The 24,230-nt window shown below is 43.1% G+C and overlaps 2 protein-coding genes across 4 annotated transcripts in view; one reads left to right on the top strand and one right to left on the bottom strand.

Annotated features, from left to right (window-relative positions):
• Positions 1-13,366, top strand: part of GSAP (gamma-secretase activating protein) — a 47,741-nt gene extending 34,375 nt beyond the window's left edge. For all 3 annotated transcript variants that reach the window (XM_068669867.1, XM_068669866.1, XM_068669865.1), the window contains 8 exons: positions 655-750; positions 5,174-5,244; positions 5,701-5,795; positions 7,140-7,259; positions 8,484-8,545; positions 10,440-10,544; positions 10,699-10,792; positions 11,836-13,366. In XM_068669867.1, coding sequence (XP_068525968.1) covers positions 655-750; positions 5,174-5,244; positions 5,701-5,795; positions 7,140-7,259; positions 8,484-8,545; positions 10,440-10,544; positions 10,699-10,792; positions 11,836-11,936 — 744 coding nt within the window. In that variant the 3' untranslated portion in view covers positions 11,937-13,366. The remainder of the gene's footprint in view (positions 1-654; positions 751-5,173; positions 5,245-5,700; positions 5,796-7,139; positions 7,260-8,483; positions 8,546-10,439; positions 10,545-10,698; positions 10,793-11,835) is intronic.
• Positions 13,367-13,511: 145 nt separating this feature from the next.
• Positions 13,512-24,230, bottom strand: part of CCDC146 (coiled-coil domain containing 146) — a 39,510-nt gene continuing 28,791 nt past the window's right edge. The window contains exons 15-18 of the mRNA XM_068670265.1: positions 18,654-18,782; positions 17,615-17,752; positions 15,976-16,224; positions 13,512-13,823 (exon numbers count right to left, since the gene is read on the bottom strand). Of these exons, the coding sequence (XP_068526366.1) occupies positions 13,620-13,823; positions 15,976-16,224; positions 17,615-17,752; positions 18,654-18,782 (720 nt within the window). The 3' untranslated portion in view covers positions 13,512-13,619. The remainder of the gene's footprint in view (positions 13,824-15,975; positions 16,225-17,614; positions 17,753-18,653; positions 18,783-24,230) is intronic.

The raw sequence follows: 24,230 nt of genomic DNA, 5'->3' as shown, positions 1-24,230 counted from the left end.
AACTACTAAAACCAGAGATTTTGTTTGCTTTGCCTTTTCTGTGAGCTTTGCCTCTTCTTGGCAAAGGTACCAGGATGGGCCAAGTAACAAACAAGCTACAAGAGGTCAAAGAATATTTCAGAAAGGAGAGAGTGTAGGTAGTGGTATGGCCTGTATGATAACAAGCACCTGATTTTAAAAACATCACAACAAATATTTACCTGAAATTGCCATTACTCAGATTCTCAGGTTCTTGGCTACTAGCACAAATTGGACTTGTGCTAACTTTCTGTATTATAAAATCCTTTGGGTTTATTTGATGTAATAACTACTTGTATTCTCAAAAATCAGCATTAAAATCCTTCCTTCACCTGCATTCTCACTTGGTTTGACCCAGAGAGATTTAAGACCTGTAAGATTTTTCTATTCAACGTTGTTGACAGTATAACGTAGCACTCATTTGGCTGAATTTATGCCAAGTAACTATTTTGAATATTCAGATCTGCTGTTGACTTCGGCAAGATTGTGTGGTAGTTTGGGGTCTCAATCTGAACCGAAATTTTGTAGTGGGGAGAAAGTTGTACTAAAGCCTGTTGATCAGGCCTGCATCTTGTGGGGCTTTTGCCTCCTTTTCAGAGACCACAAGCACACTGAACTGTTGGCTTCATTTTCTAGATGGTTGCTCAGCTAAAGGATCACCTCATGAGACATCTACAGTATGTAGGAAAAAAGAAGATTGACCAAATAGTTCTGGATTATGTTGCAAACCTGGTTAGTTCCATTTCATAGTCACTGTTGTGAGCAAGCGTGTATTACTGGGGATGAAGGGAGGGCTGGGTATGTGCTGCATGTACCTTGTGTATTTTTGGTGGGAGGAAGTTCTTGTTTAAGCTGTTGAATCATATTTTTCTGCTTAATGTCCATATTGATAAAGTGAATAATACTTATATAATATTAAAGAGAGTTGTACTGGGCACTCAGAATAGTGAAGAAACAGTTTCGTTTACAGCTTGTAGAAATAGATTTAAAATCTGGACTCATCCTGAAAGTTGAAAGAACAGCCTTTGGTTCCTGTGGAATACGTTGCTGCGTGCTTTGAATAATGCAAGTGCCATCAGGGGCATAGGAACAAAGGAAAACAATTTAAGTCCAATATGACATTAGAGTAAATCACCACTCCTACACATTGACTCTAGGCTTTTTGTGAGTGTAACAGAAGATAGATTTCTGCCTGAATCCTTATGACGTACAGTGAATTCTTTCAATTTCTTATTTTTCTGTCTTTGATCTTAAACATAAAAAAGACCGTTGACAAAAACAGGTGTAATAATTTCTATCAGTCTCGACATCAAGTCCTTTAAATGCAGAATCCATAAGAGCTCACATAGCAGCTAGTAAGTCATGTTCTTTATCTTGTCACCAGATTCAGTAGAACTTGATCCATGCAGCTCTTGGGTTCCAGAAACTCCCCGCAGTGCTATTTCCTAGGTACAGAAATCTCAGGAAGCTTTCCTGAGGCTACCAGTGCCTGCATCTTTTCTCAAGTCTCTTTTTGCAAGTCTCTTGCAAATCAGTTGTGCTGTTGATGTTAAAGTGTTCTGTCAGCCACTGCAACTTCTGCTGGGCTTCCTGACTTTATATTCAGGCCTCCTTCTATAGCTTGACAGCTTGTTTCACTGTTAATCACCAGACTGTTTCTGTATCTGTATAGGAAGAGAAGAAAAACTAGCGGCTGACTTAAGTAGAAACAGCACAGAGTGAACCAAAGCTTCATAGCTGCTAACAGTACTGATAGAAGCAGAACTGGAGTGTTTGTTTTGCTTTCATATGTTTCCTAGTTATCATTTGTTCGTTCCTAATGTAAACTAAGATTAAAAAAAAAAACTACTAGGACACCTCCGCAGCCTTGATCTGCAAGACAAAATTATTGTAGACTGAATCTTGCAGTCAAAACAAATCTCAGCCCTTCCCACCCCACCATGAGTAAAACTTCAGGATTAATACAGTTTTTTCTTTTAAACTTCACTAAAAGCAAGAATTCTCTCAACTCCATTTACAGATTTATTCTTGGAAAAGCTGCTATAAACAAAGATCGTATGTCTCTAAAAATTACTTCAGCTCTTTGGCTGGCACATGTTGCTAGGTGCTGTTTGGAAGTCTTTAGAAACCAGTTTATTGTTAGACTTGGGTTTCCCCTCATCACAGTTAGAAACTCTCACATCCTAAACTGTTCTGTATCCCAAATGTTTGGAAGTTCTTCAGAGAAATTGTTTAGATTCTTCCAACAATTTTCTGTAGCATCAGCAATGTGTGGCTGAGCTAAAGAAACTAATGAAACAGGAAGAGGCTTGAAAAATATTTTGCTTGTCTATTTGTTTTCCCAAAACATTCTGATGTTTTATTACATTCAGGAGCAATGGAGTAACAGAGAATAGGGTGTTGTGGGATGTAGTCATTGTACAAATCACTTGAGGTTTTACATTAGAGCAGCCAAGCCATGGGAGCAGTAACAGTTTATCTGAAGACAGCATGGTTGGCTGCTATCAGAGAGCTGTGCATGGCAGTATGCAGAGAAGTACTGAGAGGTAGTGTTAATGAACTAGTAAATCTGGGAGGTAGTGTTAATCTCAGTGCTAATTCCCTTCCTACAGAGTCTGAAAGTACCTGGTTACCTTTTCACATGCCACCTGGCCTCTAGTATGTATACGTCCATATTCTGTCCTACTTCCCACTCCCCTACGGGCTCTTTGTCTTAGAAATTCCGCATCTGTTTTTCTTTTACTCTTCTCATTTCAATAGTAAGGGAAAGGGAGAAATAGCAGCAGCAGCTTGCCGTTTGCTGCCCCAGCAGCAAGTGGAAGAGGAGGCAGAGTGAAAGGGCAGCCTGTTGGCACAGGGAGAAGACAGATCAGAGTAAACTGTTGAAATTTCTCTGAAAGTCACTGCTGTGGCTGCACCTTTTTGGTAGATAACTAGCCACAGACATCAGGTGTGCTCTCAACTGCAGAGGAATAGAAGAAAGACACCACTTGGATTTGAGTTTTCTCTGAAGAAGGGTGACTGAAAACTGCAGAACTTACTCTGTTTTCTCCTTTGCTCCTGATGCTTTTCTTTGGTTGCTTCCATGTCTCTTCTTCAGAACCAGCCATAGGAGTTGAGGTCTTCTGGTTCCAAATGACGTCGGTGAAACTTCAGTTTACTCAGCAACTTTACCTGAAAATGTACGTTTCGAGGCAGCAAGGTCCTTTATAAATGGCAGCTTAGGCCCGTGTTTTTTCTTGCTAGTTCCTCACTAAATCTCTTAGTTCTTTAGGATCCTTAAGCATGTAAGCCTCAAAGAGAAAGGCCCAACAAGGGCAAGGTTGGCTTATGACATCCAATTTAGGACAGAGCTGGGAAAGCCTCTTGAGTCCTCTACATCAGGAGCAGAAGCACTCAAACAGTTGAGGTTGGATGCTGAAAGCTGTTTGGGAGATTAAACACATCCCTGTGTTTTCTGTGATGTCCGTTGTGGCTGATCCAAGTGAGTTGTGCTGTTGCTGTCATGTCACAAGCATGCTGGTATGTAAGTACGCTGTGATAGCTAAACTGATGATGACTTAAGAAGTTGCTTTCTTAGATACTCTGCAAGAGACACGTGGTTGACTGTATTCTTAAGCAAAGAACACTGATTCTGGAGTATCATCCCTGTTAATACAGTTTTGTTACATGAATAATAAGAGGTGATTATGGGGTTTAAGAAGCTTCCTCTCACCTTGACACTGATCTTCAGCTCCGGCTGTAACTCCCCATCCAGAGGCCGTAAAATGCACTCTGCTGGCCGGAGATGAAAGTCATTTGGCAGCAGGTGTGGTTCTTGTGACCCTTCTCTGAAAACTGGAAATCACTCGTTTCCTGCAAAATGAGCGGAGAAAAACTGCCCTTCTGCAGGGACACTGAATGGGGGCTTTCCGGGGCATCCACAAGTAAGAGCATGGGAGTTTTTAGGTGGTTATTCTGAGTCAAGCAGCTGCCTCAGCATCTTCTCTGCAAGGCTGGATGAAGTTGTGAAGGGTGGAAGGAAAAGGTGCAGAGAGTTTTCTGGCCAGCCCTGCGGGGGAGAGCGCTCAGCAGTGTTAGTGGCTGGTATTCCAGGTCTGAGCCTTCCATAGGAACTTGTCTTGTGTGTCTGCTTTATCCTCTTGTTCAGAGCTGGGACAAGTTAGAGGTTAGGGAGGGTGGGGTCTGTGGGGATTAAAAAGAGTGGGAGAAAGGATTCCTGGACTCTGGCCACCCTGGGGAGAGAGGGCTTATTTCTTCTTGTGACACCTGTCTTGCAAAGCAGGGATCAGGCTTGCTTCCTGAGAGTTTCCTGGGATTGATTAGTTAGGACACTTTGAGGCCCAGAGATAAAAGGCAGAGAGGAAGTGTCTCAGTTCTGTAGCTGAGATATGGAAGTGGTTGCACATGACAGCAGTAAGGCGCTGGCTAGAGGAAGTTATTTCAACCTTTTCATGCATGGTTTCTCTCTTTCAGCTGCAAAAGCTTTGAAAGCCCAAGTGAGAACAGGGTTTGTGGCTTTTGTATGCTGATGGTGTTTTGGAGGACAGCCTGGGAGCAAAAGGAAGCAGCAACGTGGGCCAAGAGATTATTTTAATTCACTGTAGACAAGAAGAAAACTCAGTAGAGACAGGGAGGCATTTGCTTGTCTCATCTTTCCTCCTTGTCAGGGCTAGATTTATGATTCCTCCTGTAGACTTTTCTTTTTGGCAAACCAAATATTGCACTGTTTTCAGTGTGATCCAATTTTGTCTGGGCCCTGGGGACCTTTCCTTGCCAAATGCTCAGTCACTTGGACACGCAGTTTTGCTTTCAGGGCAAACAGATTTTTGAGAAATTTATGCAGGAGTGTGAGATCAGTTATCACAGAGAAGCACGATGTGTCGGGGTGCTGTGTGTCTTGCATAATGCTTGGATGAGCTGGGAGCACTTTAAACTTCTGGAATATGGCGATCCAGTTACTGTTCAATTTTTAATCAATTAACCATTTTAAGCTCCCAGGAACAACAACAACAAAAAAGGTAAATGCTGAAATTATCATGGCACTCCTCCCACTAAAATCTTATGATCTCAAGTGGTGTGTGTAATAAATAAAGGCTAAGGATCTCCTCCTCTTTACTTCTAGAAATGTTCAACCTTTTTTTTTTTTTTTTAGCTGAATCTGGTGCATCGAATAATGAAAGAAGTTTGGAAGAAATACCAGCTTCATTCCTGCATCTTCTGCTTGTGAGCAAGTCATTTCTTAAAAGTTTTCAGCCTGCCTTTTAAAATAAGGGCATAATAATTTTGGTCTTCAGCAGTACTTGCCTGAGCAGTCAGTCATACTGACATTCACAGTAAGCACTCTCACTGATTCTTTTAATGATCCTCTTGGTCTTATCAAAGTCAACATGAATATGAATCGTACAGGCAGTTTTATGGCTGGAGCTCAAAGCTGCTGAATTCACAGAGCTCTCCTGCTGGGGAGTGGGCGTTTAGAACGTATGAAAGCCAGGTCACTTACACCAGCATTCAAAATATTTCACCTGCTGCTGTTGATACCAGGTGCTGCTGAGAGACCTGCAAATATTCAGTAACTGGAGAAGGAGAAAGGGGGCATCACAGGGACTTTGTGATTGACCATATTACTAGGAGAGTGGGGGGATTTCAGGTTCCTAACGCGTTGCTATTTTTATTAAATAGCGATGAGAGAGGAAGTGCAGCAGAGTTTGCCGTGTTCCACATCATGAGTCGAATTCTAGAAGCCACAAATGGCATGTGCATGCCTTTACCTCCTGGTGAGTCCTGTGTTTTACTGTTTTAATCCCTGTGTGAAGCAAGCCGTGCTATGAATTCCTCCCAGGAGAGCTCTAGCTGCCTGTGTGCCAGCTTTGCTTTGACAGTATTTAAATCTATTCAAGACAGTTACATATTGCTTGGTCCAAGTGAAACGAAAAAAAACTGGTTAGTTACTACAAACAGAGACAAAACATCAGAGGTTTACTTCTCCATTTTCAGCTTCCAGTGGAGCGCTTGGGCACAGCCCTACCTCAGAACTGAGATTTAGACTTTTTTCACGATTATTTTTTTTTTTAGGTGAACTGGACTTAAGTGTCAAGAGCTACAAGGGAAAATCCTATCTGGGAGCAAAACCTGGGTGTTTTTTCTTATGTTGCTCTGTTATTTTTCAATTTTTATCCTGAAAGGCTTGTCCCCAGCCTTGCTGGAGGAGTTGATCTTGACAGTAGACATCAGTTTCCTAGAGCTCCTCCCGATCACTTTGTCTTTTCAAAGCACTGGTTTATTTTTTTAGGGAAAGGCTTGTTAACACTGAATGTTTAGATTTTCTGTGGCTGAATTTGCCAAGGCAGACAGGGAATTTACAGCCACACTCTAGATTTAGACTGGATTTTAATCCTTTTAAGGATTAAAAGGATTAATCCTTCTAATGGCTCTTACAGAACGATTGAGCTTGCCGTCATGTTGTTAGCTGTAAGACCAAGGCCTAGCTGTAACTGCAGAATGGCAGAAGCTGATGGGAGGGTGTTCTGAATGTGATCAGAAAAAAACACCCTCCCGTCTGTTTCTGCTTTGTGCTTCTGTTTGAACCTTCTAGTTTGCATCTTCTGATCTGTCTTCAATCTGTGAAGCTGGTTTTTGGTGTGGTTTTGGTGTACCTCAAACTTCAACTGTGTAGGGGCAAATGCTGCCATGTGATGGTGTCCTGCGGTGCAAGACCATCAGCTGGCTGATGCTCAGTGGGGAACTTGAGTCTTAATGCAGCCTGTGGGAATGTGTGGGTGGCAGCCACATACAGAGCGTGGTGAGGCCTCAGATTTTGATTAACCGGGAGGAAAGGAGATAAAAGACAAATTAGTGGCATGATTTGGATATAAGCCAACAGCTTGGAGATATTTAATGCATGAAATGGCTGTTGTCAGGCCCCTCAGCTTTCTTCTTCCTGGCAGGGTTGTTGTCGAGAGGGCTTAGAGGATGCCTACGTGACTTTTGATAAACTGATTTCCTCACTAGCTCAAAGTGGTTAGAAGTTAGGGGAGTGTTGGCTTTAGCTAGAGTAACGCTAGTCACTAATACAAAGTTTTGGAAAAGAAAAGTTCCCAACGAGCTTACCTCTCTCATAGGTTTTCACACTCTGCACTTGGGGCTTGGCGTTCGATGTCTCCCTCTTCACACTCTCTTACACTATATCGACAACGGAGTTCTGCATTTGACAGAAACGTGTGTCAGGAAACTGCTGAAAGGTACGGTGAGTTTCTCATGGGGAGCGATGTCCTGGCAGGCTTTCAGACTCAGACACGGGACGTGCTGCCCAGGGCACTCGGCTCTTCTGCCAGCGTGCTGTTACAGTTAGGGTATAGCTGAGGATGTTGCTCAGCTGAGAGGAGAAAATTTGGACTCATACTATATCATACTATGTGACTGAGCATTATTGAAGCAGACAGAATATCTTCGGGGAGAATTTGAGCTTGCCACTTTTTAGAAAAGTGAATGCTAATGGTCACACTGGAATTGGGGGCAGGGGGGAAGTTCTGTGATTATCCTTGGAAGTGTACACTTGCATGTAAGGATGTTAGTTTGCTCACTGGTGTCGCCTTTTGTTTTAAGTTTGGGACAAGGCAGTCTTGGTACTGGGATTAACAAATAGGTAGAAACTCTGTGCTGGGAAGGAAAAATTCAAAATAAGCAAACAAAAACCTACCTGACCCAGCATCCCAGTATTTTTAGTAGATCATGAGTTTGTGTATTTTGAATGTGATGTATTCTAATTATCGTTATGGTACCTAAAGACAGGAATTAAAACCAGTCTGTCTGAACCTGTGTAGTCGTGAGGAATAGATCCTGTGCTGTTTGTGCCTTTTGCTCTCAGCAGGAACTGAGCAGCTTGTTTCCACAGAGGGGGCACTGGGAATCATTGAGGTCTGAGGCTTAGGAATGAAATGAGGAGTGGGACAAATTAGCAGTTGTAGGCACAGTTAATATTACACACGCATTAATCAACTTGTCTAGGTAAGAAGGAAGGAAGAGAGAACTGTAGCGTGTTTCCTGAGCTGCAGGAGCACTGCGATATGAGTCTCCATGCATTTCATCACAGCTGCAGCCATGTTCTCTTGTAATGTACTGCTTGCTTCTCCTGTGTTAAGAGAAAGGACACAGTGTTTGTATTAGTCTGTGCCTGGTTTTGATAAGTTAATATTAAAAATGTGGGCAGATCTACTTAGTCAAAATGTGTTTGAATTACTGTACAAATTATTACCAAAAATGGTGAAATTATATACAAATATACAGGAAAAACATTTCTATAATCTGTATAAATGTAAATAACTCTCCTACGAACCCTTGGGTAAAACTAAAATTTTCATTTTGTTATGGAGATACTTCTTGAGAATGTCTTCAGTGGAAATCAGAAGTTTTAGTTGTGTGTTTACCACCAAAGGGATTGGCTTTCTTTTTCCTTTTGCTTGTAGATCTGGATGACACGGAGAAGAATGAAAAGCTGAAGTTCAGTATTGTGACGAGACTTCCTGAGGTACCTTTGGACATTATTTCTTGGAATTTGGGAGTGCTACAAAATTCCTCCCTGTGCATAGGATCAAGCCAACAGAAGACTTAGCTGCCATTCAAGCAGGGCATAGAAATAACCCAAACCTCCAAAGTTTCTCCATCTGCTGCTCGTAACCTGTAGGGTACCCTGATAACTTAAATCAGAAATCTGTCTGTACTGTTTTGCAGTGACCCTGCAAGAATCAAATTGACAAGATGGGTGCTGTTCTGCTGAGTACTCATCTGCATAAAGCAATAAGAGTTTTGAGGGGTTTAGAGGATTTCTGGGTTATTTATTTATTTTTTAGTATCCACAAACATTTTCTCACTTGTGACCTCTTCGTCTGTATTTGGTTTATTCATTTTATCAAATATGTTTAAAAGCTGGTACAGTAAAAGCTGTAAAATCTGATCCCACCACAACCCTGCGGTGATGTAACTACAAGATTTCCCCCTCAGTGAAATCCCTCAGCTCGCTCATGCAGCACGTGACTTGCTAGGCACATGCTGGAACTTGCTGTCGGTGCTTCTTTGAAGGTTACAGCAGAAGAGGAGATTGCCTCTCTCCTTTCCCTTTTTGCTGTTAGCGCACAGCACTGCAGAGGAAGTGCAACATCTGTGAGCAGAGAAAAACCAGGGATCCCCCTCTGGGAGTGCCTTTCCGTAGAACAGGCTTTTCTCAACATAAACTGCTCATTGTTTGTTCATTATGGACTCGTACGTACGGTCCAAATGGCCAGAAGTGCTGCTGCAGTTTTCCCCTAACAAGGGCTTCTTTATTTGGCAGCAGTTTTGAGAAGGGGTAGGGAAGGAGGACTCCACAACATGTGCTTTGTCCTCTCTCTTGTTTTGGGCCTGGGTTAGCGAGTTGAGGTCATGTGGGGCCTCTGAGCTGTCAGCCCCAGGCCTGGTGGGTGGGGAACACCATTGAACCGAGCTGAGTGCTGTAGGGAACATGTACTGCCAGCTACACACAGTAGGCTCAGTGCCTTATTGTGTCTATTTAGAGCTTTGGGAAAAAATGCAGAGAATAGTTTGTTTGCCCAAAAGGACACTTTGGGGTGATTCGGACTATTTTGAGTTCAGGTTACGTTCACTAGATGACTTCAGAAGCAAGTATTTAAGCAACATTGAAACCCTTCAGAATTTCCTAAATGAACTCTTTCAGTGGTCTGTGTTTCATTACATTGAAAGTGAGAGAGAAATGGATCTAGACTGGGAGAACAGCGGGCGGAGCCAATCTCACAGCGTTCCTATTTGCTTGCTTTTTGCTTAGGATTGGAAACTTTGGGACACTTTGAACACCTTTTGCCTTTGGGAATGTGAATCAATTCTGCCGTTTCCCAGGACAGTGTCCTAAATAACAGGATGTAAAATCTGTTCCTAGTGTCTCCTTGTTGGCATTCTGCTTTTGTAGGCTTCCTTCCACTGAGCCTGAGAGAAGCCCTGTTCTGACCAGAGCATTAATAAACGGGGTGGCTTTGCTATTCTTTGGGAGAAGAATGAATCTAAACCAGAGTCTGTGTAAGGCATAAATGGTCATTTTAAGCCTCAGTTGATGTTTAAGTACACGTGCAAAGTTGGGCAGAGTTGATGGGGCAGAATGGTTGACTGAAACTTGCTGAGTAGCTGGGATTTGATTTTTATTTTTATTTTTTTTCCCCATGTTCTGGGAGCACGTTGTAAGCTCTTAGCTACTGGCTCTGAAATGGTGGCTCTGTGGGTAAACACAACGACATCTTACCTTCTGTCATCAGTGTGTAAAAGCAAATTTGTCTATATTAAAGCCTGGATTTTTTGATTTTTTTTTTCTCCTTTTTTCCCTCTTAAGTTTCCACAGTAATGTTTTATGTTCTCAATTTTTGGTTTTTGCTTACTAGGCTCTTGGTCAAAAGGTCCGTCAGTTCTGGAATCATCCAATAAATGCGAATTTAATTGCACGGAAATACGTGAAACTTCTGCTTGAGAAGCTAGGGAGTAGGCAGGTAAGAGCATAAGCCCCGTTTTCTTTTCTTTATCTTTTTGCTCTGACAGCGTTGAGATTCCTGACCTTGCTGCCAACCATACCACACTGAAGGTAATGCTGAAACTTGGTACTGTGCAACTGTGTGAACTAATCTGAAATGTTCTCCCTCACAGTGTAGCAGGCCTATCTCCGAGAGACGCCCGGTGCCTGTAGAGTTTTTGCCACTTAACTACCTGACTAACATGCTGGCAGAGATAGAGAATCAAGGTAACTTGAATTCTGTACTTTGGAAGACCAGTAAGTGTTACTCTTTGCTCACACTCAGCTATATCTTGACAATACAGATATAGCTGAGTTGTAAAGCTCCAGTGCAGTCTGGACATGCAGTTTGGGTTTCTTTCTGCTGATGGGAATTGTCAGAGCACTTGATCACTGTGCATCTTCTCATCCAAATCCTCTACGTGTTGAATCCAGTTGGCAAACTGGCGCAAAGAGTGATAGGAGGTGTTACTCTGGGCCCGAATGGGGAAAAGGGCTTGTGCGTTATGTATGCAGTGTGGTGGCTAAAGCACTGCTGCTCAACCAGTAAGCAGGGGCAGCCGCAGTCAGATCTTCCACCTCAGGGGAGAGTACTCAGATCACTCAGGTGGGCGGTGCTCTGAAGGAACAGGCATCTCAGAGCAGTACCTTTTGGTGACATAAGATTCAGATTGGTTAGGGCACTTGCTTCACACAAGGAAACCTAAGTATCCAGAGACTTTGAATTCCACTGAAAAAGCAAGTTGCAGAAAGGAAGCATTATGCTGTGTAGTGTGATTGGCCGTGCCTTTACCAGTAAACAAATTAAAGTCATGATAAGGACCCAAGTGCTAAAATAGAATTGCCTGTGTATGGATGTCATCCCAGTTAGGAAGGAAAAAGGAGCTAAACCATGTAGATGCATATGAGAATGTGCCCTGATCTATTTTATGTACTACATTGGACTACAAACATTGCCAGTGTGCCTAAATCTTGTTTTGGATCTTCAATGTAGAATTTGTATGGAAATCCCTAGCAGCCTCCAGTGAAGGTCCAGCTTTCCTCCATATGGGGTATTGTGTACTTGTATCCCACTAACAGGAAAGTTTCTGCCATGGGTGAGCATCCAGGCAACTGCACTGAAAACTGCTGGTGTTTTGTGTAAACAAAACCACAGTTCCACCTAACCCTTGCATTTGGTTATTGTAGGCCAAGATGTTTAATAGACCGTGGGACTTAGTGTACAGGAACACAGTTCTACAAATGCTAACTTGCTTATTGTGTTCTCCTAGGTGTGCATCCATATGAAAAACAAGATCACGTTAATGTAAGGTTTGTGGAGGAAGCAGCACTGAAACACACTATGATGCTTTTGGGCCTCAAATATTCTTGAAGTAGCTTTCAACTGCACGTTAACTGTGGGACTCATAGAAGTTTTTCACACGGAAGTGTGCAACCCGTTGTTTGTTCTTTTTTCTTTTTTTTTTAATTTAAATGTCATGTTTGCCAAATAATCTGCAGGTTTGGGTAGCCAGCATTACTGACAGAACCTACTCAAAGTAGCATTTGGTCCAATGTATTAAGGCTGAAATTACTGACTTCTAGAGAAATCCTAGAGAAATGCACCTGACACAAACCCAGGTTTCCAGTACGTCTGTGGTTTTCGGTCTGAAGCCCTAAAGTAAGGGGACCTAGTGGGTATCAGAACATGCTGTGGAAATAGGTGTTAAAATAGTTGACAGTAATAAGAAAGACAATGCTGAAAAAGGTAATCCAGTTGTATAGTAAGAAGTTGACCGCTCTTTCTCATTCAGATTAATAAGAGCATTTCCTGGTGCGGTTTTGTAAAATACATAAGGATAACAAATGAGAAATGAGTCTTTGTATATAAGGCATCCATAATGGTGTATTTGTTCCTTGGGGTGGTGAGGTTGGGCTTCTGCCTCTGGAATTGGATTCTAAAATACTTGTTTTTTATAATTAGGACAAAACGTAATCTCCTTAAAATGTGTGTGATGGGGTTTGTTGTTGTTTTTTTTAAGATATATATAATATATTGAATGTAATATAGGGCAAGAAAAAAACTCGTCGGAAACTTTCCTTCACAGCAGCTTGGACAGAGTTCTATGTGATTCTTTCCTTCTAACTTTTGGTGTTACAGTTCAAACCTCAGCTTCAAAAAGAACTGATGGAGGTTTTCTCCTCTTCTTCAAATTTTTTTATACATAACTGACCCAGGTTTGGGTTGTCTTTTTTTGTTGTTTTGTTTTAGTTTTGAACTGTGACATTAATTTCAAGGAGTAATAGTGGTTTGGTATGCAGGGAAAATCTTCAATTCCCACATGTGGGATTTCTGCAGTCTGCATTGGATTGAAAAACAATTGGATCACAGTTTCAGACTGTTGAACTAGTGAAATGCATTGACAATTCAATAGATTTTGGAGGTTTTCACTACATCCTCTGATACACACTGGGCAGTTTCCACTTCACTATTCCTTACCAGTTGAATGAAAAGATCCAGTTCTCAGAAGGGTTCAGTACACACTTGTGTCTCAGCAAGTTTATGGTCATTCCCTTGTTGCCATTACTGGAGAAATGTTACAGCTTTCTCAGTAACTGCATGGAGGGAAGGAATACTTTTATCAAAACAATTATTTTTTTCTGTCAATCCCAGACTGCAGAAAGCTCTGATAGTGTGTTTGTATAAGATGTGGGGGCTTTGTTCATGTGATATTAATAACCAGGGAAGACTTTCTAGGCTTTTTTAATGAAATGTACTATAAGAAATAGTCAGATGCAATAAAATTTCACCTGGAAACTAAAGTATTGTGATAATTGGTTATTTTTCTTAACATTTTAAAATACTGCACTACATTTGGCATACCAGGCTCCTCCTAGCCATAAGGAAGGAACTTGTATCCCTGACTGTCTAGCCATGCTTCTGGCACTAAGTACTACTTTGTAGTATGGAATTTGGCTAAACACTAAGGGACATTCCTTCAATGTAGTGTAAATGCTGTTGATTTGTGAGATTCAACCATTGGTAATGGCCTCTCCTGCTCCAGATGCTGTCTTTTCAGATTTCAATTGGCTTTACAATTGGTTTTCTGAAGTGTCTCATGTTTGAACCAGGTTCGCTTGGCTTGAAAGGAGCCAGGGCACCGTAGGGCCGTGGCAATGGGAGGCTGTATTCATCGTTTGGGATGTAGGCAGTTGGGCGCTGTTCTGCTGTTGTGTGGACACAGCCAGGCACTGCAGCTTGTTCCTCTTCTGCAGCCTGCTGGGAAAAAAAACAAAACACATCTTGTTCACATGGTGCTTACGTGCTTTAAAAATGCCATCAGTACTCTTCTGAGCTCAAATACAGAATGCCCAACAGGGAAATACTGTTAGTCTAATCCTTAGGAAACAGGTGAGTATTAGTTGTTTGTTGAAAAGAAGCATGATTTATTGACCGTGTAGATGGGAGCTTGTCCTTTTAATAAATATTGTATAGTCTGAACATGTTGTGTCTTTAGTATTGAGAAGATGAGTTAAATGAACATATAAAAAATGTAGAAAGATGCAGAAATTGCAAATATGCAAAATATGCAAAAATGCAGGTGTCGAAATATGTAGAATATGTAGAAGTATCTCAGGAACAAGATAGTAGTTCTGATGCTTCAAAACCTAGGCTGTATTTATGCTGACAGCAGCTGTTCCTGTAACTGTTACTGCAACAAGCTCTGGTCCACAGTACCGAAAGGAAACTGAGTCATAGCAGGAGGAGAAGTTAATGACAAAGGGTTCTTATTCTAAACCAGTTTTACCGCAGCAATTCTGTGTGACTTTGGGTTCTTTAAATGTATGCACTGTGTGTTCCTCCCCCAGCTATGCGCTCCTGTCAGATTTCCTTGGAGTGATCGAATGAAGGATCCATACAGCAGAGCTCACTTCCTACCTGCAGGAGTTCCCTCAGTTATAGACATCTCAGTTGTCTGTGACTTTTTCTTCTCTGGGAGCTTTCTGCTCAGGGCTTGGTGGCAGTCTCAACTAAAGAGGTCCCAGCTGCAGCCAGCAGGGTAGAACTGGAAGCACTATTTGATCTGCTGCCCAATCTGATTCCTTGCTACTTCTGCTGTTCACTGCATCTTGATATGTGGAGGATGCCAAACTTAGTTCTGAACCTCAAGCCCTACCTTTTGTGGCTTTACATCAAACTGAAAGCAGTACTTCACTGATGTCCCAAAACATTGTCACATAAATCACTTCAATGATTGAAAATAGATCTTCCTTTGAGTGTAATGTATTCTCTCATTAAAGTTTGATGACTGTTTCTAAGTGGTGTGCCAGGCTGTAGGCATAGTTGCACAGATCCACAGGGTGGAGTGCACCCTCAGTAAGTTTGCAGATGACACCAAGCTAGGTGCGTGTGTCGATCTGCTCGAGGGTAGGAAGGCTCTGCAGGAGGATCTGGATAGGCTGCACCGATGGGCTGAGGTCAACTGTATGAAGTTCAACAAGGCCAAGTGCTGGGTCCTGCACCTGGGGCGCAATAACCACAAGCAGAGCTACAGGCTGGGAGAGGAATGGTTGGAGAGCTGCCAGGCAGAGAAGGACCTGGGAGTGATGGTGGACAGTCGGCTGAGTATGAGCCAGCAGTGTGCTCAGGGGGCCAAGAAGGCCAACGGCATCCTGGCTTGTATCAGAAACAGCGTGACCAGCAGGGCTAGGGTGGTGATCGTCCCCCTGTACTTGGCTCTGGTGAGGCCGCACCTCGAGTACTGTGTTCAGTTCTGGGCCCCTCGCTACAAGAAGGACATCGAGGTGCTTGAGCGGGTCCAAAGAAGGGCGACGAAGCTGGTGAGGGGCCTGGAGAGCAAGTCCTATGAGGAGCAGCTGAGGGAGCTGGGCTTGTTCAGCCTGGAGAAGAGGAGGCTCAGGGGTGACCTTATCGCTCTCTACAGATACCTTAAAGGAGGCTGTAGCGAGGTGGGGGTTGGCCTGTTCTCCCATGTGCCTGGTGACAGGACGAGGGGGAATGGGCTAAAGTTACGCCAGGGGAGTTTTAGGTTAGATGTTAGGAAGAATTTCTTTACTGAAAGGGTTGTGAGGCATTGGAACGGGCTGCCCAGGGAGGTGGTGGAGTCACCATCCCTGGAAGTCTTCAAAAGACGTTTAGATGTAGAACTTAGGGATATGGTTTAGTGGGTACTGTTAGTGTTAGGTTAGAGGTTGGACTCGATGATCTTGAGGTCTCTTCCAACCTAGAGATTCTGTGTGATTCTGTGTGCTGCTTCTGTAGTTGCCTGTCTGTGCCATCATCCCCACCAGCCCCTGGAGCTCTGTGGCTGTCAGCACACAGCTATGTAGGGAGCTAACAGCTCTGCCAGAAAGATGAGCAGTGAAAGAGGAGAAACTGAAGACCCGACTGTGACAGAGCAAAAACTTACTCTAGCTCTGGCTTCAGCTGCTTCTTTATACACCTTCTCATTGCGTAAAATCTTCAACCATTCAATTTCTGTCTCCTTGGGCGGAGGAAGGCCTTGGTCTATCCTTGCTGAAACAGTCATCAAAAATTGTTCTTTGTCTCTCATTTCCTGCTGGAGTTTAATGGCAAGGGCTTGCTTCATGGATAACTCTGCAACAAGAGCCATCATCTTCTGGGTTCTGTCTTTAATCTTCTTCTGTAATTCACTTATCTGGAATAAGTGACAATTTTATTTTAGGTCTTCCCTTTAGATGCTGGATATGACACTTCAGTAAGTACAAGGTACACGAAAACAAGTCCAACTTGACTCTGTTTCCAAAAAACCCCAGTTCTATACTTAAAAATAACTTTGAAACTGTGTGTGTGTGTTTCCTGTGTACACTCTGAACCATAGAAACCTGCAGCATAAAAAGTCCCATTTACTCCAGTACAAGTTACGAGAAAATGTGTGTGTAATTATAATCTGCCCTTTTCAGCTGAATGCCAAAACTTCCATTTATCTCAAAGGCAGAGAGAAAAACCTAGATTCTGATTGAGCTTGTGCACAATTAACTTTTTATTGAGAGGTGTAAGAAATCTGATCCCTACAAGATAATTCAGTGACAATGTGGGCACAGCTGTGCTGTGGGGTAAGTTATCCTTAAGCAGGGTGACAGAAAAGGAACAAGATGGGAATCCTTGATTTGGATTGGAGGTGAGTTTAAATTAAAAAACAAACAAAACAAACAAAAACTCAGAATATTCTTAAATCTTTTTAAGATTTAAAACTGAATTTAAGATTAAAACTGAACTTTTGTCACACTGCCATTTTTACAGTAACTTATTAGCCAGTGGCCATAATTTCCCAAAGACAAACATCAGCCATGTTATTTCCCTTTCTGTAGAAAATGAAAGATTTGCTCTAAAGATGTTTTGATTTAAGCATATCCCAGTGCCAAACCTACCAACTAAGAAAAAAGTCAACCCTGGCCTTGTGTTACATCAGTTATGTCACTTTTTCATTGAGCTCTGCTCTATTTTTCGTTAAGGAGGTGGGGGTGAGATGATTTTGCTCCTTCCCAAATAATGCTACTGGCAGCTAAAAGGCAATATCTATAATTATATAAAAGTAACTGCACTGAAAATTATATTTCTTTCGTATGTGGTTCTCCTTATTTAAATAACAAAAACTGTGAGCCACATGTCACATTTATCTTTTTTGCATTGGAGGCAATATGGGACTTATCTGGCTTTTCCTTTTTTTTTTTTTTGTTTTGTTTTTGTTCACTGTTTGTGTTTGTTATGGAAAGACAGTTCAGTAAACATTCAAGAGGAGGATTCTTCCAAGTTTGCAAGCGTTCAACCTGAGAAATAACTAACATGTTTTGGTGCAACATCTATTTATGATGCAACTTTCTTTCTAAAAGAAACATTCCCAGTGCTGTTGCTAGGCCCACGTTACTGTTATTACCAAATGTCTAATTTTTTATGGCTAACGTATGATTTGCCTATCAATAATCCCAGCCGCTAGTTTTGTAATTTGCAAGCGAGTCATCTGCCCTCTTGCCCAGCTATTTTGTTTCACGTAGGCCAGCAAGCAGAGCGTGCAATCCCCTTCTTACCCTTGTGGCTAAGAGCAGCGTGTCCTGCTGCCCGTTCCCTGCTGTGGTGCGGATCCTGGCTGTTAGCCGGGAAACGTGGTCGTAGAGGAAATCCATCTCCAGCAGCCTCTCCTCTTTCTGCACCAGCTCTACCTCTATCTGCAGCGAGAAGGAGTACACACAACACGGGTAAATGGCAGGGGAAGGTGCAGCAGGAGCTGTTCTTGGGGTTGGCTGGAGAGAGTTGACAGCTCCTGAACTAATACCGGCAAACAGCTGTGTTCTTCACCAGCACTTTTCCCCAAATTTTCACCCTTTCTACCCCCTACCAGGCAAAAACTTAAGGTTGTTCTCAGTCTTCCAGATTTTCCATGTCTGCCTGGGCCCTTTAGGTGGACTGGGGATTACACTGACAATATTACTGCCTTGCCATGATTTTCCCAAGAGCAAGTAATTTTTTTTCAAAGATTTTTTGAAGTATCAAAACCAGGTGTGTGGCCCTTTGCCTGGCCTGGGTACCGTTTAGGGAACGGGCTATTTTGTGTCTCCTTGTTGTAGTGGAACCAAAGCAGTAAAGCCAACCCCTGATAAGGGTGTTGTGTTTTATCCTAATTTGTGTGGATTGTAAGAGGACAGCGGGACTGCCTCCGTGTCACAGTGTGGAGGCTGTGGTGGGGCAGCTCAGCGCCACTTGCAGAGGTTGGACAGCTTCACTCATCAGTTCGTTATTTTGCATTTACTGTCCTCTGCCCCCTTTTCCATGTTAACCCTTGAGTGCATTTGGAGGGGCTGTGAAGTGCTGATGATGTGAATTAACCAGCTGAGGGAGGGTGATGCTAAGCCAGGTGCTCTGCACAGAGCCTCCTGGCCTCTGCTGGGAGAAGTCAAAATCCCCCACAGCCATTTTTCTTGGGAAGCAGGCATGGGGCTGCAGTTCCTGCTAACCAGTCATAAATATATTAATTCCTCTTACAGAATGCTTATTTTAGAAATGAAAAAGATTTGCTTTTTCTAAGTAAGGTCAAAGTGTGAGCAATTGGGCAGTAAGAAGAGGTGCTACCTGTTCGATCTTCTTTCGCAGTTCGGGTGGCGATGGGTCCGTCCCTCCCAAGTCTCGCTTTCTGCTCTCATTCATAGGGTCAGCAAAGATTGCCTCCATCTGTTTAATCCTGTCCTTGCACTGGGAATACTAGCAAACAAAAACCCACAGCGGTTATTGGTGCAGACTGGAGGCAAAAAGCCCCGTTATTACTCTGTGAGGAGAGGTGGCAGCTCCTGGTGTGTCTGATTTCCTGCAGTTTGCTGTGTGGTTTGCAAACGAAGCAGATGAGGCACACGGCTCTCAGCCATGCTCGCTGGCTGTGCCCGGTCTTGGAAGCAAGGCTCTGGCCTTGGGGCAGCATTTGGGATGCAGAATGATGCTGCTCAGACACTGAAAACGTCTCCCTATGAAACCAGAGGTGGATGGTGGAGATACAGCGTTCTTACCTGTTGCTAATGAACAGGAATTTACCTTCCGAACATCTTGGAAAGTTAGGAAAGGGCAGCCCTGGGGGGAGCTGATACCTTCTTCAGTTTCTGCTGGGTGGCCTGGATGAAAGCTGCAGCTGGTTTGTCCCAAACTACGTCCTTTGGGCTGTGCCAGGGCTGTGCTGAGAGCTGCCCTCTGTGGCTGCTGCCTGCGGGTGGGAGGGCAGCCTGGTGGCTGGGTGGGGCACAGGCAGCTTATGCTCTGCCCAGAGGAGGGAGGGAAGCCCCAGGGAAGGTTGTGGGCCCTCAAGGCCAGGCTGGATGGGGCTTTGGGCAACCTGGGCTGGTGGGAGTTGTCCCTGCCCATGGCAGGGGGTGGGACTGGGTGGTTTTTAAGGTCCCTTCCAACCCAAACCATTCTGGGATTCTGACTCTCACTGGTGCCTGCTTCCTTCTCCCACCCCAGTCCCTGCCACCTGCTGCCCTGCACTCAGCCCAGCCCCACGGGTGCCACCAGGACACGTGGCAGCATCTGCTGGGCTGGCAGCCTGGGCATCCTGAAGGTCTCATGCCTGGAGGCTTCCAGGTTTTCTCTGCTCGAGTGCCTGGATGCATATCCTGTCGTGACTCGGCGGTGACACCGAGTGCTGGGAGCTGTGACCCGAAGCACAGGTGTTCCCTGACCCTTCTGACGTGAGAAGCTCCCAGGGAAAGCCACTTCCCAGAATACACAGATGGAAATCCACATTCTTCCCTGAACGTGTCCGGACTTTCAGGACTGACGATGGTTTTTGTGCGTGTTGATGCACACCTGGCCGTCTGTCAGCACCTTGTCACACCACCGGGACACGAGCCCTGCGACTTGCTATAAATGCTATCCTCCAGCTACAGGGGATGACACAGAAATAGTGGTCACTGGCTCTGAAATCTATGAAGGGTCACCAGGAATACGGAGTAAATGTTTAGCTGTTGCTACAGGGAAAAAATCGTGTTTAACAGCCAAAGGAAAGCTGACGGGTAGCCGCGTGTGGTGAGGGAGCAGCAGCAAGGTGCTTGCTCTAAACACTGCTGGCAAAGTGGCATCGTGCAGATCCTTCTTTTTGTCTAAAAGCCAACAGTAAAAACCTTAAATAACTACAGTTTCCTCATCAAATCGTGATTTGGCTTAAAATGTATGCCAGTCAGTATGCAACTGGTTTCAGGGTACTGCAAGATTTATTCTTGCTTATGCTTTAATAAGAAACTAAAACCCAAGCCCAACAGCACACAGAGAATTACAAGCGGAAGAATGGGAGAACAGGATGAGCACAAACAACAGGATGCAGTGATGCTGCCAGGTATTTTGTATCTAGGGACAAATTGCTCAAACACAAATTCAGCTGCAAACACCTTGTCGGAGGCAGTGTACCCATAATGAGAGCAGGGACAGCTCAGCGGGTCACATTTTCCAGGACTGAAAGGTTACTCTAGGGAAGAGGGACTAGTGCAGAACAAACACTGTCCAGGAAACCAGGAAAACAAAAATCTGTGAGGGGTTTCCTGTTAAATACTGGACTTACTTTCAAATGCAGAAGGAATTGGGGTTGATTAAATGAAGACTAACCCAAACACAAGCAAAGCACATTTGGTGTGAACCATGATATTACGTGTCTGCTTAAGTAATGTGACAGGAGGTACCTTTATTTTCTCCTAAGCTGTGTCATTTTCCTTGGACAGTATTTCAGCTAAGCTTTAAGAGATTCTGAGTCTTAAACCCCCCCCAAAAGGCCACCCTTCTTTCCTGGAGAGCATTTGACACAGGGCATAGGAAAAGGCTGTACAAGAGAGGCTTGCTGTGCTTGATTGGAAACAGTCAAAACAGGAGGAATTGCTGAAGAATAAAGAGGCAAGAGGAAGCACGTACCAGATAAAGGGCTGCTCTGAGAAAGTGGAGGGGTTGGTGCTTCTTCTGGAAAGCTCAGGGAAGGCAGGCAAGGTGCCCAGAGCACTAGAATAGGACAAATGTCACCTGTTTTTAAAAATGGGGGGAAATGGAGGTACAGAATTATAGATAACATTGATAACTTCACTTTCTGATGAATACATTTGGAACAAGTCATTCAGCTTCCTTTGTAAATAGCTAAAAAATAAAAAGTGTGTGGACATTGGCCAGCCCAGTCATGCTAAACCAGTCCAATTACCTACTGTGAAAATGTAATGGGTATGTGGATGAGAAATGGTAGGTATCATGCAGCTTGTTTTTTACAGAGCTTCAATACTGTTTTATATGATATTCTCATAAACAAGCTGTGGAAATGGTCTTGATGAAGACATAAGGTAAGTGCTACATCAGTAGTAGAAGGTAAACTGAGAGAGACTGCAAATATTTTGGAGGAGATGATTCAAACCCCAAATGATCTGAAAAAAGGTTTGAATAAATGAAGTTATATCAAATGACACATGCAAGGTGCTGCATGTAAGTGGGAAAAATTATCTGTATGAATACAGAATCCAGGCCAACTAATTAGACACCTTAAAACAGTGGCCTGGTAGTTAGGTACTCTTGCAGGGTGAACTTGAATCAAGATGTGCTGCTACAAGAAAAGCTACTGCCATACCTGGATACATAAGCAGAATTACAACCAGCCAGATGCCTGAATGAATCCTTCCACTCTCAGCCACTGCTATTAGACACTGTGTGTCAAGGAAAAAAATAATAAAATAGAAAAAGAAGACAGAAAAGAAGAACCTAAACCACATTAGCTGTAAGGGCTGATGGAAAGGAGTAGAGTTGTGTAACCTAACAAAAGGATGGGAGAGGAGCATGATTAACTTTATTCCATAAACATGAAATGCTGCTGCAGGGAGGAAAAGAACGATCCATTTGTCATGCCCCTGGTGGATGGAAGAAAAAAAATCAATAGGCTTACATTGCAGCAAGAAACCATCAGGCTAAAGGTTAAGAAAATCTTTCCTCTGTTAAGGATGTCCTGGGACAGCTTGCCCGGGGAACTGCAGTTTCCATCAGCAGGGGTTTGAAAGACCAACTCAGCTCTCTCAGGAAGAGCAGAAAACCCCACGCAGGAGCAGCAGCAGAAGCAGGATTGCCTCAATAAACCTCTCACCTCTCCACGAGCCCTGGTTTCCTGTGACTGATAATGTGGTCTGTAGATTTTCATGGGGCAGTATTAAAGCCTGGATAAATTTTTATGCCAAATGCCTCTCTGAGATTGTCAGCACATTAGCTCAGCTCTGAGGCATGAAGGTGCCACCTAGAGCACCCTGCCAGCTCAGTGGCTCTGCTTGTTGGACTAATTAATGATTGGTGCCAAGTATTTCTCGCTGATGCGTGAAGGCAGGCTGGTTTTCATGGGTCATTTCAGCCAGCAGGAACAGTCCCTTCATGTGCAGTCAAAATTAAAGGGTAACACAGTTTTAAGCCCAGGGAAAACCACCTCGGAATCTCACCAGGTACTCTTTGTGTCAGATGAAGTACTTTGAAATATTTCTAATGCTTTACATTGATGTTAACAAAAATAGCTGCTCACATTATTAGCACTGGCTGAGAACAGCTCTGATATTTTATTAGATACAATCTATTCACCAGCATCACATTCCTTTGTGGAAATGAGCAGCCTTTGGTGGAAAGTGTAAGAGTGGAACATCCATGAGCTTGATGATTAAGCAGCTCATGTGGATATAGGTGACCCAGATGAAATTTTTGTTCTAGACTCACACAGCCCCCATCTGTGCTTTTCCACTCTCCATTTCTATCAGATGCAAACAAACAGCAAATATTGAAATATTTTCTAATTTGTGATGCTGAAGCTGGTTTTCATTTCAGGTGCCTTTATATTTGAAGTATTACCATATATGAAATTATATCTGTTGTTGGAAGATCATTCAGCAAGCAACACCAGAAAGCTTAATTTCCCACTGGACTGAGTTAAAAGAAAGAAGTTCTGGGGAAATGTGAAGATTGGGAAATGCAGGAAAGGAGAAAAACAATACAGAAAAGATGAAAAAGCTTAGAAAGTACTCAAGATTTAAGAAGACAGGAAGGGTCGGAAAGGGGGAAAAGAAAATTTAAGAAGAGCAGGTACAGAATTTGTCCTGCTTAATTCAGATAGTCTGAACTGTACACGTACATGTATTTCAAATGTCGATGCCTTCTGAAGTACCCTTCCTACATCATTCAAAGTTTCCTATGCAATCAAAGGGGAGAGGTAGGTGTCTCCAGGATAAAGACCTCCCAAGAGGAATGTTTTGCTTGACACATAAGGTTATCGGCATCTCCTCTGTAGGCAAGGACACCTAACTCTTTCCATTAATAACCAGACCGTATCCATTTATTTGGATAATTTGTCCTGTGGGCTCCTACCATGAGATTAAAGTTGGAGCAGCTGGTGACAACTCTTCAGGTTTCAGCTTGGCATCAGAGGTTGGATTCACAGACAAGACAAGTGATTTAGGTCTGTATTGAGCACACCAAGTCAGAGTTTTGTGCAAATGAGCATGATAGTAAAATGCTTGGCACATTGTAACAGAACTGAGTTGGATTTCAACGTGGGGCCAAAGCTGTAATCTGGACAGAAATTAGTGAGCTGAATTTTGCAGCCAACACCAGAATTCAGCTTTGGGCTTATGGCTTTTATTTGAATCATGGAGATAAAGCCAAATGGATTGAAACTGTTTCTCACTAGACATAATGGCTACTGCCAGCAGGAGGAACAGCACTAACGCTAGAATGGCTGAGTACAAGGAGATGGCTGTGTTCATGGCCACTTTGAACCATGTAACACGGCTTCATTAACCACAGTAAAAAGCTGAGACCCAATAGTTTGATTAATCACGGTTGTGATTATTGTTCAGTGACAAATCTTTGACTTGGGAACATTTACTGAGACTACTCTGTGCCTCCCAACACTATTTTCCTACTTTTTAATTTTATGCTGTTATTGCAAAAAGATGTAAAGAGTCTGTATCAGCAGCTTCTCTTTAACTGTGACTTCACACAAACAATCATCATAAAGGAGAAAGTTTCAGGAATTCAGAACACAAAAATCAAAGTTTCACTGCTGACTCTCAGTTCACAGAAACTATCTGCCTGTTGTTGCTGCATTTGACTCTGTGACTCTCAGCCTCATTCTAAGTCCTACCTTTAAACATCTCATATTTTCTTCAGTCT

The sequence above is a fragment of the Anas acuta genome, chromosome 1 (genome assembly GCF_963932015.1).
Source record: "Anas acuta chromosome 1, bAnaAcu1.1, whole genome shotgun sequence".
In the NCBI taxonomy this organism is placed as follows: Eukaryota; Metazoa; Chordata; class Aves; order Anseriformes; family Anatidae; genus Anas; species Anas acuta.
Note: the sequence above shows the minus strand (reverse complement) of the source record. Positions and strands in the feature narration are given on the sequence as shown.